The sequence below is a fragment of the Leguminivora glycinivorella genome, chromosome 2, assembly GCF_023078275.1.
Source record: "Leguminivora glycinivorella isolate SPB_JAAS2020 chromosome 2, LegGlyc_1.1, whole genome shotgun sequence".
Taxonomy (NCBI): domain Eukaryota; kingdom Metazoa; phylum Arthropoda; class Insecta; order Lepidoptera; family Tortricidae; genus Leguminivora; species Leguminivora glycinivorella.
The window spans coordinates 17,132,666-17,147,091 of NC_062972.1; the positions used below are offsets into that span (position 1 = coordinate 17,132,666).

Sequence of the window (14,426 nt, forward strand, 5' to 3'; positions counted from 1 at the left end):
GTATGCGATACCGGTAGAGGTGTGTAACTAATAGTTTTAAGTAAACAAATTTTCATCGCTTCTAAGTAATTGCTAACAGGTGCTGGCATTTCTGTGACGCGAAACGAAAACGAAACGCCGCGAAAGGTAGTCTGGCTCTGTCGCGCCAATACGCAAGAGCGATATAGATAGATATCTACGAGCGTTTCGTTTCGTGAGCGTTTGTGCTATTCGGCTTCTAGCACGGTGGGAAGGTTCCCCTTGTTTTGGCATAATTTTACAATCGAGAATTCTTTTTGGCATAATCTATATTGGCATAATTCACCTTTCGCATAATCTTTTATGGCATAGTATAGTTACGCATAATTTGTCTAGGCATATTTTTGTTTGTCCGAATATATTTCATGCATAAAGGTTATTCGCCGAATGGTTTTTATGCATAAATTATTTCTGCATAACATGGTTTAGTGGAAATTTACTACGCAGAATTTTTATCATAGGTAATACTACTATATTAATGTTGCAGTTCTAACCTAACCTAACCGAAATTCTTGACAAAATGTTTTATTTGTTGAGGTCGCAGTTCTAACCTAACCAAACCGACTCTCTTAACAGCATTTAGTATGGGTGGATATTCTGATTTTAAGAAATATGCCAAATACAATTATGCGAATTAATTTTATTCATAAAAACAATCGGCGTAAACAGAATTATGCGAACTTATTTTCGGACAATGTGTTATTCGTATTATTTTCGATTATGACAAATAAGTTTTCTGCCAAATTAACATTCGGCGAAAATCGATTATGCGAAGTCTGTTATGCGAAAATCGTTTCGGACAAATAAAGTTATGCCAAATAGAGGGAACCCCGGTGGGAAATGTAAATGTAACACTCGATTTTAGTAATTTGATTGATATAAAGCAAAATTACTTCGCTTACATTTTTGTCATTATTAATAAACTCCACATTACATAAAGTGCCTAAAGGTATGAAAATATTCGCAAAATGTAATAATAAAATCCGAGATAAACAGACTACACTAAGGTTACGTATGTCCCGACATGTGGCTTGCTTAGCGTTTCGTTTACTAGCGAGTAACTTACACAATGTAAATACATTCTAGATTATTTTTTGACTGGAGTGAAAAACAGTTCTTTTACTCAGCTGAGTTGCAGTTGCACCATTTATTTAACAGACTGATTATATTGACGTCGAACAGTAGTGAAGTAAGTAATTTCCCTTACTTTTACATAAATTTAGCGAAGCCATTAACGTTGACATACGGTTTGGTGTAACCGACTCTAAGTTCGCCCAGTTTGCAAGCCGCCGCGCTATGCTAAGCAAGTCGCTTGTCTGTGCGAACGTAGCCTAAGCTTACCAGGGTACGTAGGCGAATGGCACAAACGCTCACGAAACGAAACGCTCGTAAATATCTATCTCTATCGCTCGTGCGTATTGGCGCGACAGAGCCAGACTATCTTTCGCAGCGTTTCGTTTTCGTTTCGCATCGCAGAAATGCCATTCGGCTACGGCACCAGCCGGCCTAACCGAAATCACAATCGTTGACACTAGACGCCGATCGAACCGCAGTCTGGCTCTGTCACGCCAATACGGAAGAGCGATAGAGATAGCTTAGCTACGACAACGATAACCATATTATTATCGCAAGCGTTTAGCTACGTGCCCATTCGTTGGGTGTGAGAACTAAGGACGGCTTAGCATACCGTTTAACGCTCGTGGGAACTCAACCACACGGCTCGGCTCTCGGTATCTAAAGCTATGTTTAGCGGATATGTGATCAAAAATTTGGCAGCAGGCAGTACGTTCCACTCGCAACTTCTTTAACGTCGCATTGGTTGAAACTTACAACAGTATTACCTAGTTTACCTACGATCAATATGGTTTTTTAAAATAAATTAAACCTTTTCTTATATTTTCAATAAATTGTTTTTTCAAAAAGTGTTAGTGTAATATCATATATTTGGAAAGGCACGCGCTTTTATGAAAACATGACTGCTTACCATCAGGCGGCTCGTCTGCTCGTTTGCTGCCTATTTCATAAAAAAAAAAACGGAGAGCGCTAGATTTTTCCAATTTGCCGCCTTTTTTTGTGCCAAAATTTGGTTGAAAATGAAAAAAAAAATGAAAATGAAATATTTATTTTTCAAGTAGGCATATTACAATGCGCATATGAACGTTAAATAAAGATAGCCGTTTATATTATATTAGTCTTGTAGGTTTTGGAATTAACATTATGAGGTTTATCTATTAATGAGTGAGACTTAAACCACAAAACCAACTCCATCATTCAGTTTCTATTTCAATTTTAGTTTCTATCAACAATAAATGTTTACAAAGAGTCTTTAAATTCCATCATCATAAAATATAAAACAGCGCTTTTCAGTTACAAAAAATAAAAAAAAAACTTTTTTTTTAATTCACTGCTATTAAAGACTCGAGCCATTCAGCCAGCGCTTGAAAACTTTTTTCAAAATCTCCGCGCAGTTCGTGGACGCAACTTTACCTAATGCGGTGAGTTTCGTTCTTAACTGAATGGGTGTAAAGTTGAGATTGGTGGGTTTGAATGGCGTCGGTGTGTGGGTTTCGATATAGATTAGCCACAGAACTTAATTTAGATAGAAGAAACAAATTCATATATTTGTATAGGGGCCGAGCGTGTCAAATTTTGTGAGATTAGCAGTTCTGAAGCGAGTAACTTTACCCACGCGAACCACAGAGTTGGGAAAGTTTGGAGTGCATCGTTCTAGTCGAGTTTCTGGCGGTGCTCTAGAACTAAACTGGGTGGAAATGAAGTTACCCGGCGTTCTGTTTTTGAAAAGGTTTCAAAGTTTTTCTGCATTTTTTTGTGTCTTAATTTTGATGAATGTAGTGGCCAGGATTGGCTAAAATTTTCTTATGAAACATGCCAGTACATGGCAATATGTAGTAAGTAATCTATAGGGTATTTACCCTATAGATTACTTACTACTATTTAGTAGATAAATAATTATCTAGCCTACCGGTGTATTAGGTAAATATTACGGTGGGATTTATTTAATATAAGGTTAAAATATGAGCTACTTGATAAATGTGACGATAGTAAACTTTAAAATGTGTTTCAGTGAGGTAGGTCTGGTGTGCACCGCACTGTGGGATTCGCGTGCAGAATTTCCGTATCAACCCTATAACATTATATGCGAAATTTAACTGCTAAATTATTTAAACATTTTTAGTTAATTATTGTCTGACTTTATTTGTTATATTGACTTACATATTTGTGAGAAAGGCAACAACAACAAATTTGTTACAACTTAACAAATCAGGACTGTAAGTTTTTTCTACGAGTATGATCAGGCCAAGATAAGCTATCAATGACTTTTTTTTTTTTAATTAATTTATTTCTAATAACACTATAAAGATGCTTACTGCTACTATTTCGCCAAACCAAAGTTTAACGGCGAGGTTATGCACTCTGATATTACGTACTTATAACTATTCATTAACATGCACCATCAGTTATACAAAACTAACCACTAACAGTTGAATTTGGAGGACAAATAACAATAGTCATGTCAACAGATCCAGTCATATCCTACATTAGGTATGTATGCACGTAGTGTTAAAACTCCACTTTTTTAACTCAAAAACTTTATTAAAAGAAACAGCGAGACAAAGGATTGCTTTAACACTAAACTTCAAATCTGATTTTTTCATCCACCCTCAATTGACTTTTATAAAAAAAATAACAAAAACGGGTAGCTGAGTAAATATTGCCAGTTAAATGAATTTGACCAGATTTGTAGGCTTTTTCATTAAACATGCCGCGGCCCAAGGACCATATGGGTCCTTAAGTGGAAAATACAAACATCTACACTTAAAGAGAGTGAGGATCTACACAAAGAAAACTATAAACTATCACTTAAAAACTAAGGCTCTGAAGCAGCTAGTGGCAGAGGGCACAGTTTAGTAACTGGTCTCTTGAATACACGATCCTTGAATTGCAAGGAAACTACACGAGTCACGCCGTCTGCTCCTGGGTGCTTCGCCACAATTCGTCCCAAAAGCCATTTACCTGGAGGTAAGCGATCATCTTTAACTAAGACAACCGCGCCAACATTTATGTCGGGGTGATTTTGGGACCATTTGTATCGATGTTGCAACATAGTAAGGTACTCAGATTGCCAGCGTCGCCACAGACTTTGTACCATACGTTGCACCTTTTGCCATCGGTTTAAATAGTCAGGTCGAGTGTCGACGAAACTTTCTTCAGGGATAGTAACCGGTGCCTCACCGATCAAGAAATGACCAGGAGTCAACGGGAGTTCATCAACGGTAGAACTAATCAACGTAAGAGGTCGAGAGTTGACACAAGCCTCGACCTGTGTAGCTAGAGTACTAAACTCCTCAAAGGTTAGGCAAGATTCGCCTACGACGCGCTTTAAATGTCCTTTTACGGACTTAACTCCTGCCTCCCACAATCCTCCGAAGTGGGGGGCGCCAGGGGGGATAAAATGCCAAGTTGTGCTGTCGTTAGCTAGCAGCTGGGAGATTTCTTCAACAACAGTTGATCGACTGTTCTTGAACGCGAGGTCTAATTCTTTGGACGCGCCTACAAAATTAGTCCCACAATCACTCCATATCTCTTTGCAGTGCCCGCGTCGAGCAGTAAACCGTTTGAAGGCTGCTAAGAACGCAGCACTTGACAGCGAACTGACAAGCTCAAGGTGAATGGCCTTTGTAACCATACACAAGAACACACTTATGTAAGCTTTACAAGTTTTGGTACATCTACCAGAGTACAGTTTCAGCGTAAACGGACCACAAAAGTCTACGCCGCTGGTCAAGAACGGACGTGAAGGATTAACTCTGCACTGTGGTAGATTGCCCATCAAAGGCGTCAAAGTTTGTGCAGTTTGAGTAAAACATGGTTTACATAATCTAATCACCTTTTTTACCAAGTTTTTCGCTCTTAAAATCCAATATTTTTGGTGAACAAGATTTAATGTTAGCGAGTTTCTACCATGTAGTGTTCTCACATGAGCATCAATTACAATTAACTTTGCTAAGTTACATTTGTGATGTAATATTATAGGTGACTTCATGTCGAGTGGTATTTGAGCATTTACAAGTCGGCCACCGACTCTAAGAATTTTATCATTGTCTACTATTGGATTTAAAGAGTGAATGTGACTATTTTTTGGGATAGGTTTGCTCTGTAATAGCAAGCCTATTTCTCTTTCAAAGTAAACAGATTGTGACATTCTAATACAAGTTTTCAGCGCATTTTTAATTTCGCTAGAAGTGAGGTAAGTCAATGATGTGTTATTATTCTTTTTAAGAACTTTATCTTTACATGGCCGAAGAAATCGAAAGCAATAGGCCGTCACACGTATGAGTCTAAGTAAACTTGAGTATCGATTGAGATACGTGGTACATTCATCATGTTCAGAGGTGCATAAATAACTAACTTTTGCTTTCGGTTTAGCTTCGAGTGTGGTTTCAGGTATAGTGAAGTTAGGGTAACAAATCTCAACAGACTCTCGAAGAAAGGCTGGACCTTCCCACCATGCTGTGACTGCATCAGTTCGTCCGGACTGATACCGCGTGAGGCGCAATCAGCGGGGTTATCCGCAGACTTGACATGATGCCATTGACTACTATTTGTAACATTCAAGATTTCGGTAGTGCGGTTACCGACGAATGGCTTCCAAGTGTTTGGAGTTTTACGCAACCAAGCCAAAACTATCGTGGAATCTGTCCAAGCAAACACAGAATTGTCATCAACATTTAGACTTGACTTTACATTTGGTATCAATTTTGAGAGTAGGACAGCCCCACAGAGTTCAAGACGCGGCAATGAGACCTGTTTCACAGGAGAGACCTTCGTTTTGGCAGCGACTAGGCTTACTTTAATCTCATTGTTCGTGATGACTCTGATGTAAATAACCGCAGCGTAGGCGGCGCAAGAGGCGTCACAAAAACCGTGCAACTCAATTTTGACATTCTTCGTGATCCCTAACCAACGTGGAAGCTGAATGGCTTGCATGTGTTCAAAGTTAGTCAGGTAAGTCTGCCATTCAGTTTTCAGGTTTTCAGGAAGTTCAGAGTCCCAGTCCAGGCCGGCCAGCCACAACTTCTGCATAAATATTTTTAACACAATCACGCAAGGTGCTAGCCAACCCAGAGGGTCAAATGTCTTTGCTATCGCAGATAGCACACATCGTTTTGTAACAACGTCGTTGTTATGAGGTAAGTTAACTACAAGTTCGAATATATCACTTTGTGGTCTCCAGGCTATGCCTAGAGCTTTAACCGAATCATCCATTTTAATATTCACTGAACTTTGTAATGCTTTTTGTGAATCGGGAATTTCACTTAACACTTTTTCACTATTAGACGACCACTTGTGAAGAAGAAAACCGCCACGTTTAAATAGTTCAGTTAAACGACTTTGAAGCCGTTGAGTGTCTTCTTCTGTAGCTGAACCCGTCATCAAGTCGTCCATATAAAGATCGGTTTTTAGAAGTTCAGCTTCTGGAAACTCTTCACGTTCATCCTCTGCAAGTTGATGGAGAGTTCTTATGGCAAGATATGGAGCACATGAACTGCCATATGTGACGGTAAGCAACCGATATTCTCGAATCGGCTCTTCTGATGACTCGCGCCACAAGATTCTCTGGTAATCGGTGTCTTGTTTGGATATAAGTATCTGTCGGTACATTTGTTGTATATCAGCTACTAAACAGTACTTGTGTTGTCTCCACCGAGTAACTAAATCACGGATGTCTTGTTGCAGTGGTGGGCCGATGAGAAGCTCGTCGTTAAGTGAGTTTCCATCGACAGGTTTAGCACTTCCGTCGAAAACTACACGCAGCTTCGTAGTGAGACTCGAGTCTCGTATAACAGCGCAATGTGGTAAGTAATAAGCTCTCTTGTTCTTCTCTGCTTCAGGGACGACCTCCATGTGACCGAGTGACTCATATTGTCTCATGAACTTGCTGTATTCTTCGTGAAACTCGGGTCTGCGCTTAAACTTGTTTTCCATCTGATGTAAGCGCTTCAATGCAAGTGGCTTGGAATTACCCAAATTTGGAGCGTCTTCGTCCTTGAAGGGGAGTCGAACCTCGTATCGACCGTCAGTGTTTCGAGTGTGAGTTTTCTTAAAATGCTCTTCGCACTGTATCTCAGGTTGTGACAGAGGCTTCACGTTTGGTGCATATTCATCAATCTCCCAAAACTGACGCAGCAACTGATCCACTTCGACTTGTGTGTGCATCACAACTACGTTGTGAGACTGATGACCAGACTGAGCAACGTCACCGCTTACCAGCCAGCCCAATCGTGAGTTCAAAGCGACCAGAGACTCGTTGTGTTTTATTACTCCGTTGAGAATAATATGTGCATATACAACTGCACCTAAGAGCACGTCGATAGATCCTGGCTTGTGAAAGTGTGGATCCGCAAGATCTGAAATCTCAGAAGAAGGCCAGGTATCCGATGGGAGCTCTCGTGCTGGTAATCTCGAATTTATTCGTCTAAGGACGTACGCCTTAGCTGTGATTATGTGTGATGGATCTCTAACTGCATGGAAGTTCAACTTAACTTGTGACTTGGTTGTCGTGGGTACAGGTGATATACCAGTGATTCTGCCGTTGACTGAAGTACGCTCGAGATTCAGTAGTTGAGCTACCGCTTCAGTAACGAAGTTAGACTGCGAGCACGGATCAATCAGTGCTCTCAAGATGATTGTGTCGCCGTTCCTCGCCTTAACTGCAATGCGCGCAGTCGCCAAAATAACTTCTTCGCTGTCGCTGTCAACCTCAGCCTTGTAAACTACGGTTGATGTGGTTTGGCTAGTTTCAGGTGTGGTGGGGGTAGTTGCATCGCTTTCAGGCACTGCTGTGGTCTTGTTAGGGTTTGTGAAGTGCAACAGAGTGTGGTGTCGTCGACTACATTTTTTACAGGTGGTGCTCTGCCTACACGCATTAACAGAGTGACCCTTAACAAGGCAATTAAAACAAATGCCATTCTTCTTAATAAAATCCTGACGTTGAGGAACATCTAAGGCGGCAAATTCCTTACAGTGGCAAATATAATGGTTTTGTGAGCAATAAGTGCATTCGCTGTTTACTTCTGTGACAAATGACTTCATAGTTGTGGGTTTTTGAGTTGTCGTATTTTTAGCTAAGTCTTTTTTCTGCGGTTGGTCTTTTTTGTGAGTGACGTTTACCATCTCCATAGAACGAAAACGATTTTCTAAAAATACACAGAGAGTGGTAAATGTGGGTATGTCTTGAGAGGATCCAAGTGACTGTTCCCATTGCTTGTGTGTCTCTAGGTCCAACTTGGATACAACTAAATGTACGATAATTGCGTCCCAGGTGGAAGTGTTTACGTCGAGATTGTCGAGAGAATTCAAACATTCCTTCGTAGTATCTAAAATCTCCTTTAAGCTTTTAAAACATTCTGTGTTCATCTTCTTTTGATTTAAAAGGCGGCTAATTATTGTAGTAACAATCATACGTTTGTTATTGTATCTACTCTCCAGTGTGCTCCAAGCCTTATCGTAATTAGCCTCCGTGAGTGCAAAATGTTTTAGAAGTTGTTCCGCCTCTCCCGATAAACTTGTTTTTAAATAATGATGTTTTTCAATCGTACTTAAATGCACGTTATTATGCACGAGAGATTTAAACAAATCTTTAAAACTTGTCCAGTCGTTATAATTACCGGCGAACTTAGGTATCGATAAAGGAGGTAATTTAGTTCTAATAGGCGTGGTCTCGATATCATTCATTGATAAAAAACTCTGCATACTATTATTTGTTTGTGGTTGACCTTGACCTTTCGAAGACTCCAACAAATAATCCTTTAATGATCCCTTAAATTCTAGGTAAATATCTTCAGTAGTCTCGTACAGACTTTCCGCATTAAATTGTAATTGCTCCAGTTCAGTTTCTGTAACTGTAGTTTTAATTATCTGATGTTGATCTTGATATTTAGACCAATAACTCTCTAATGTTTCTAAACGTGTTTGTAAATAGCCATGTGTATATCTTGATTTCGACGTCTTTTTAGTATTAGTTTGTAACTTCGAAATGCGTTCCGATAACGTTTTTAGTGATGCACAAAGTTGAGCCATTGTTTACGTTTATGACAATAATTCACAACAAATAAGTTCAAAGTCCACTTTCCCGTACTATATCGAGATCAATTTACGTAAAGTTAAATCACTTGTTATCTTTATCTGGCTACAAAGTCTATAAATATGCAGGTTAAAATGACATAAGTTTTTAACCACAAATGTCCACGTAAATGTATTTGTATTAGTCCAAAACACTTCGTAATTATTATTACGACTTATTATTGTCCACGTATTAGCAGTTCAAAATAAACTAAACACTGTTTAAATGTCCAAATTAGTGAAATAGTTCATAAAGGGTTTTAACCTCACTGGTGCACGAAATCAATGTTATAATTTACAGTCTAATCTTACCAACTCGCAGTAATAAACACTTAGCCTTTTATACGCTATTGTTCTTAGCACTTATTACACTTTCACAATCCAGTTCTAGAAGGACCAAACATGTTAAAACTCCACTTTTTTAACTCAAAAACTTTATTAAAAGAAACAGCGAGACAAAGGATTGCTTTAACACTAAACTTCAAATCTGATTTTTTCATCCACCCTCAATTGACTTTTATAAAAAAAATAACAAAAACGGGTAGCTGAGTAAATATTGCCAGTTAAATGAATTTGACCGGATTTGTAGGCTTTTTCATTAAACACGTAGGTTGTTTACATCTTACGCCGCCCCCCAAGAAGCATAGTATACTAAAGCTACTTACCTATTGATAAATGTATCTATGTAATTTAAACTAACACTGAAATGAACTAAATGAGAGAGAGTATCTAAGTCACACACAGGTCGAACGCGAACATTATTTTTAAAATAATTTTTACTCTGTTTTTAAAGACTACTTTACTACTACTGTTGTTACATGATTCTTCAAGGAAAACATTGTTAAAATTCGGGGTGTCAGGTAACTACCTCTGCATATTAAGTAAACGTCACGATTTTATCGAAGTTTGACGTTAAACATTTTGCACCGACAAGGTTGTCAAAGTTGTTGCCACCTTATCTCGAACTGACTCTAAGTCTACAGTGTGCGTAGCAAAATGCACAAACGCACAAACGCTCACGAAACGCTCACGATAATTATATCTCTTTCGTAGCTATATATCTCTATCGCTCTTGCTATTGGCGCGACAGAGCCAGACTACATTTCTGCGTCGTTTCAGTAGCGTTTCGCGTCGCAGAAATACTATTCGGCCACGGGCCTGGGAAGAAACTCGACGTAAGTACAGTCAGAATTCATAGTAGCGGATGAAACAACACACCCAAAGTATCTGTAGACATTCTGAATAACTGTTTAGATTATGTACTGTTCAGTTAAATCTGTAAAGTTGGCGGTCAGATAGTTATATAATAGTTTAATTATTTTTTCTACTCCCGAACTGTTATTCGTCATTTACAGGGTCGTGCATAGATCTTTAAAACCCTACATAAAAGTCTATTCCCCAAAGCCAGTGTCCGCTGGCTTTCCGCGCATGCGCGCAGTATCGAAAAAACTGAAAACGCATTGTTTGGCTCTGTAACCATGGCAACGCATTGTTATAACGATACTGCGCGTGTGCGCGAGATGGCTTTGGGCAGCTGAGCTGACAGTGCAAACCTTTGCGTCAAAATACAGGAAACAGTGTGAATTGCACGAAAGTTATTCAAAAAAACTATTAAAAACTAAGTGCATGGTCGTAGAAAAACTATTATATGCAACGGTGTTTAACTGAGTCAAAAAATACTCGTGGCGTCTTAATAACAATATTCGGCTTCGCCTCAAATTGTTAGCCACGCCACTCGTCTTTTTTGACCTCCTTTAAACGCCTGTTGCATAAAATACAATTTTTATGCGCAGACACACATCTCTTTTCATTTAGCGGTTACATAATGGTAGTTTGGTGGCTACTTCTGAAGCGTTGTTTCATCCGCTACTTTTGATGCTCACTGTACACTGATTATTTTAATATGGCTTTTTGAAATATGTTATGTTTTTTATTTTCAGGTATTCAACTTTACAGTACGGCAAGTCGCAACTATTCCACTAAGTAAGTAGTACATAAGCCTCAAAATTAATGTTGTACATAATTATGTATATTAAATTTAGTCAATTAACACTCTTATTACGTCAAATACAGTGCGTAAACATAATAAGGGCGATAAATGAAACCAGGCATATAATTCAATATTGTTATCATTAATTAAGAGGTGTTTTTGAGTTACTCTTAATTTTCAGCCCATATGGCGTAGGGATGTGACGACCCCATCGCCCATTGGTTTTACCAGTGCAATCAGTCAACGCAGGGCAGCTTGTGGCGAGCTGTTGGGGAACAGCGACCCCACGTACCCGAGTGCTCCTGGGGAGTTCTGTTACCCGTAAGGCGGGTGGGTGGGACAGGACTCTCTACCTCTGGCTTGCCTTGGCTGGCCGTCCAGAGTGGGGTCGTTAGGGCTACATGCCCCAGGGGTGGAAGTGAAAATTTGCATAAGACGCGAGTTGGTACAGTGGCTTAACGGCCACTGGGCAGAAAGCGGTGTACACCTCTCGACACCCTTGAGTTCTCACACCGGTGTTGCCCTTGAGCCATCTTGGATGTCGCTTTTTGTGGGGGCCCATCTTGTGGGGACGAGTCGCCGTCTGCCGGAAATAAAATTGGATACCGTTTTATTAGGCAGGCGTCCGGTTTTTTATCCATAGCCCAGTATTTAGTCCATCACTTTCATCAAAATAGACCAGTTCATTTTAGATTCCATTAACTCTCAAATAGTCCTTACACCCTGGCGGGTATTGCCTCTGCGTGTGTCCCATGATACGGGCAAGGGCAACATCCGCTCGGTGTACCCCTTACATTTCATTAAAGTGTCGAAACGAAAGGGCCTCTACGCGTTGGCTTCGGCCCCGCGCACGCCTCCCAAAGGTCCGGAACACCATTGTTCCGTGATGGGAAAGACATACAAATAATAATAAAAAAAAAAAAAAAAAAAAAAAATGACGCTGTCAACGTCAGACGTGTTTTTGTAAATTCTCTTGTATTTTTTTCAAATTTTTGCGTTTACATGTTGATTTTATAATTGTTTTTGTGGAAAATATTGCCCACGATACGAGAATTCTATCATGAATACATGGGCAAGAAGCTAACATGACAAATAAGTACAACATGTGTCGACAACAAAAATGATAACAAGAAGCAAAGCACGCGGACAATCAGCGGTTCTACAAAGCGCACGCCCACCACCCTCGCCCGCCTCGTCCGTCTCCTCGCAACCGCCGTCGAGCGACGAGTTCGCCACCGCCGCGGCTGACACCAGCGAGTCGAGCGACGAGAGCGGGCCGCCGCCACCGCCGCCACGACCACCTGCGCGACGAGGGCGGCCACCGCTGCCGGCACGCTTGGGGCCTGCGGGACATCCTGCCCCGCCCACGGCTCCCGCTGCCGGTGGTGTAGTGCGCCGCATGAGATGGTCTCAGTTGATGAACGAGAACGTCATGCGAGCGTACTATGGGGCTACAGAGGGGGGAACTAGGCTGTCAGCGTATCGTCCAAGAATGCTGCTTCTGTTTCAGACGCTTGAACCCACCACCACCGTATCGGAGCAGCGACTATCGGATCAGGTGCGCGTCATTCAGCGGTCAAGGCGGTTGGATGACGCCACACTTGATCGACTTCGCCAGGAGGCTCTCGCTGCTCGCGCGGACCCCGCCTCGGGGCGGAATTTGCCCGCCATGTCGCCGGACCCGGTGCCCGAACCCGACCTGACACCGGATGCGCCGCGGGTTGATTTCGGTAACGACGGCGGGGACTTCGCGAGTCAGAGCGTGAGTGAGCCTGCTAATGAGCAACTGAGGAGGTCTTTGGAAGAGGCGATTACGCAGTATCGCTCCACAAACAATCCTAGGCCACGATTACCACGTCTGCCTATGAATAGACGCAATCTAGCGTTAATGGGAGCCTTAAACGCTTTACTAGAGCCATTTATACGGACTAGTAAAGATCTAGATGATACACACTCGATCATGTACTGCGGAGCCATCGCGGCGTGCCGTGTTGCTCGAGTCAAGTTTCCGGACGCTGACCGTGCAACTAGGACCGTCGGAGGTGTCCCTGCATGGCAAGTACGGATCGAGCGTCGTATCAACTCGTTTAGGACTCTCATTGCAAAGCTGATCTGCTTCAGAGGGGGTAATAATCGCCCTCGAGTAATGCGTTTTGTGAACCAGGCATTCGCGGGGACGGACATCAGGCCCCGCGACTATTTGGCCAATGTCACAGAGCGCATCGACTTCCTGAAGCAGAAAGTCTATGCATGGGCAAGCCGTATTCGCCGCTACAGAAAGCGTGTGGACCGATTCCAGCAGAATCGTCTTTTTCAAAGCGACCAAAGGAAAGTATACCGAAGGTGGGAGGAAACCGACCCTCGTGTGTCTGACGTGCGGCTGCCGGATGCTACTGCCATGTCTGATTTCTGGCGTAGCATCTGGTCGGTGCCCGTCGAACACACGGAGAGTGAGTGGATGACCGTTGTCGAACGCGAGTGCGAGAACATCGAACCTATGGGGGCTATCACCATCAGCCCCGACGACGTAAGTTGTGCTACCCGTACGGCCCAGAACTGGAAAAGTCCTGGACCGGACGGATTGCACAACTTCTGGCTAAAATGGTTTCGATGCTCGCACTCGCGTTTGGCAACGCAATTTCAACAAGCCCTCGATCTTGGTTCTCTCCCACCTTCCCTAACAACTGGTGTTACTTTCCTGCTCTATAAGTCCGGTAGTACCACGGAAGCAAAAAACTACAGACCCATTACGTGCTTGCCTACACTTTACAAGCTCCTTACATCCATTTTGAGAGCAAAAATTAACGCGCATATTGTCGCTAACAACATTCTGGCTCCCGCTCAAAATGGATGTAGGGTTGGGTCCCGTGGTACTAAAGAGCTCCTCCTCATAGACATGACCATCTGCCAACAAGTTCGGCGGAACAAGGGAGCCATCTCGGCCGCTTGGATTGACTATAAGAAGGCCTATGATTCGGTGCCTCATTCATGGCTGAGAAGGGTATTGGAGCTGTATAAACTTGATGCAGCTTTAATATCCTTCCTGGCTGCATGTATGAGGCAGTGGACCACAGTCCTTCGTCAACCAGGAGGCAGGGATGGCCCCCTGGCCCGCAGGACTTCATAAGGATTGAGCGAGGAATATTCCAGGGTGACAGTTTGAGTCCATTATGGTTCTGCCTAGCTCTGAATCCCCTCAGCACGCTGCTGAAGGATTCTGGGCTAGGTTGCCGGCTTCGGAGAGAGGGTGAAGTCATCTCTCACCTTCTGTACA

General features: G+C 42.0%; 1 protein-coding gene across 1 annotated transcript in view; it reads left to right on the plus strand.

Moving 5' to 3' along the window:
• LOC125235192 (Down syndrome cell adhesion molecule-like protein Dscam2) overlaps window positions 1-14,426 on the plus strand; it is a 169,285-nt gene that overhangs the window by 101,374 nt on the left and 53,485 nt on the right. Inside the window, exon 5 of the mRNA XM_048141667.1 lies at window positions 11,103-11,145. Coding sequence (XP_047997624.1) covers window positions 11,103-11,145 — 43 coding nt within the window. The remainder of the gene's footprint in view (window positions 1-11,102; window positions 11,146-14,426) is intronic.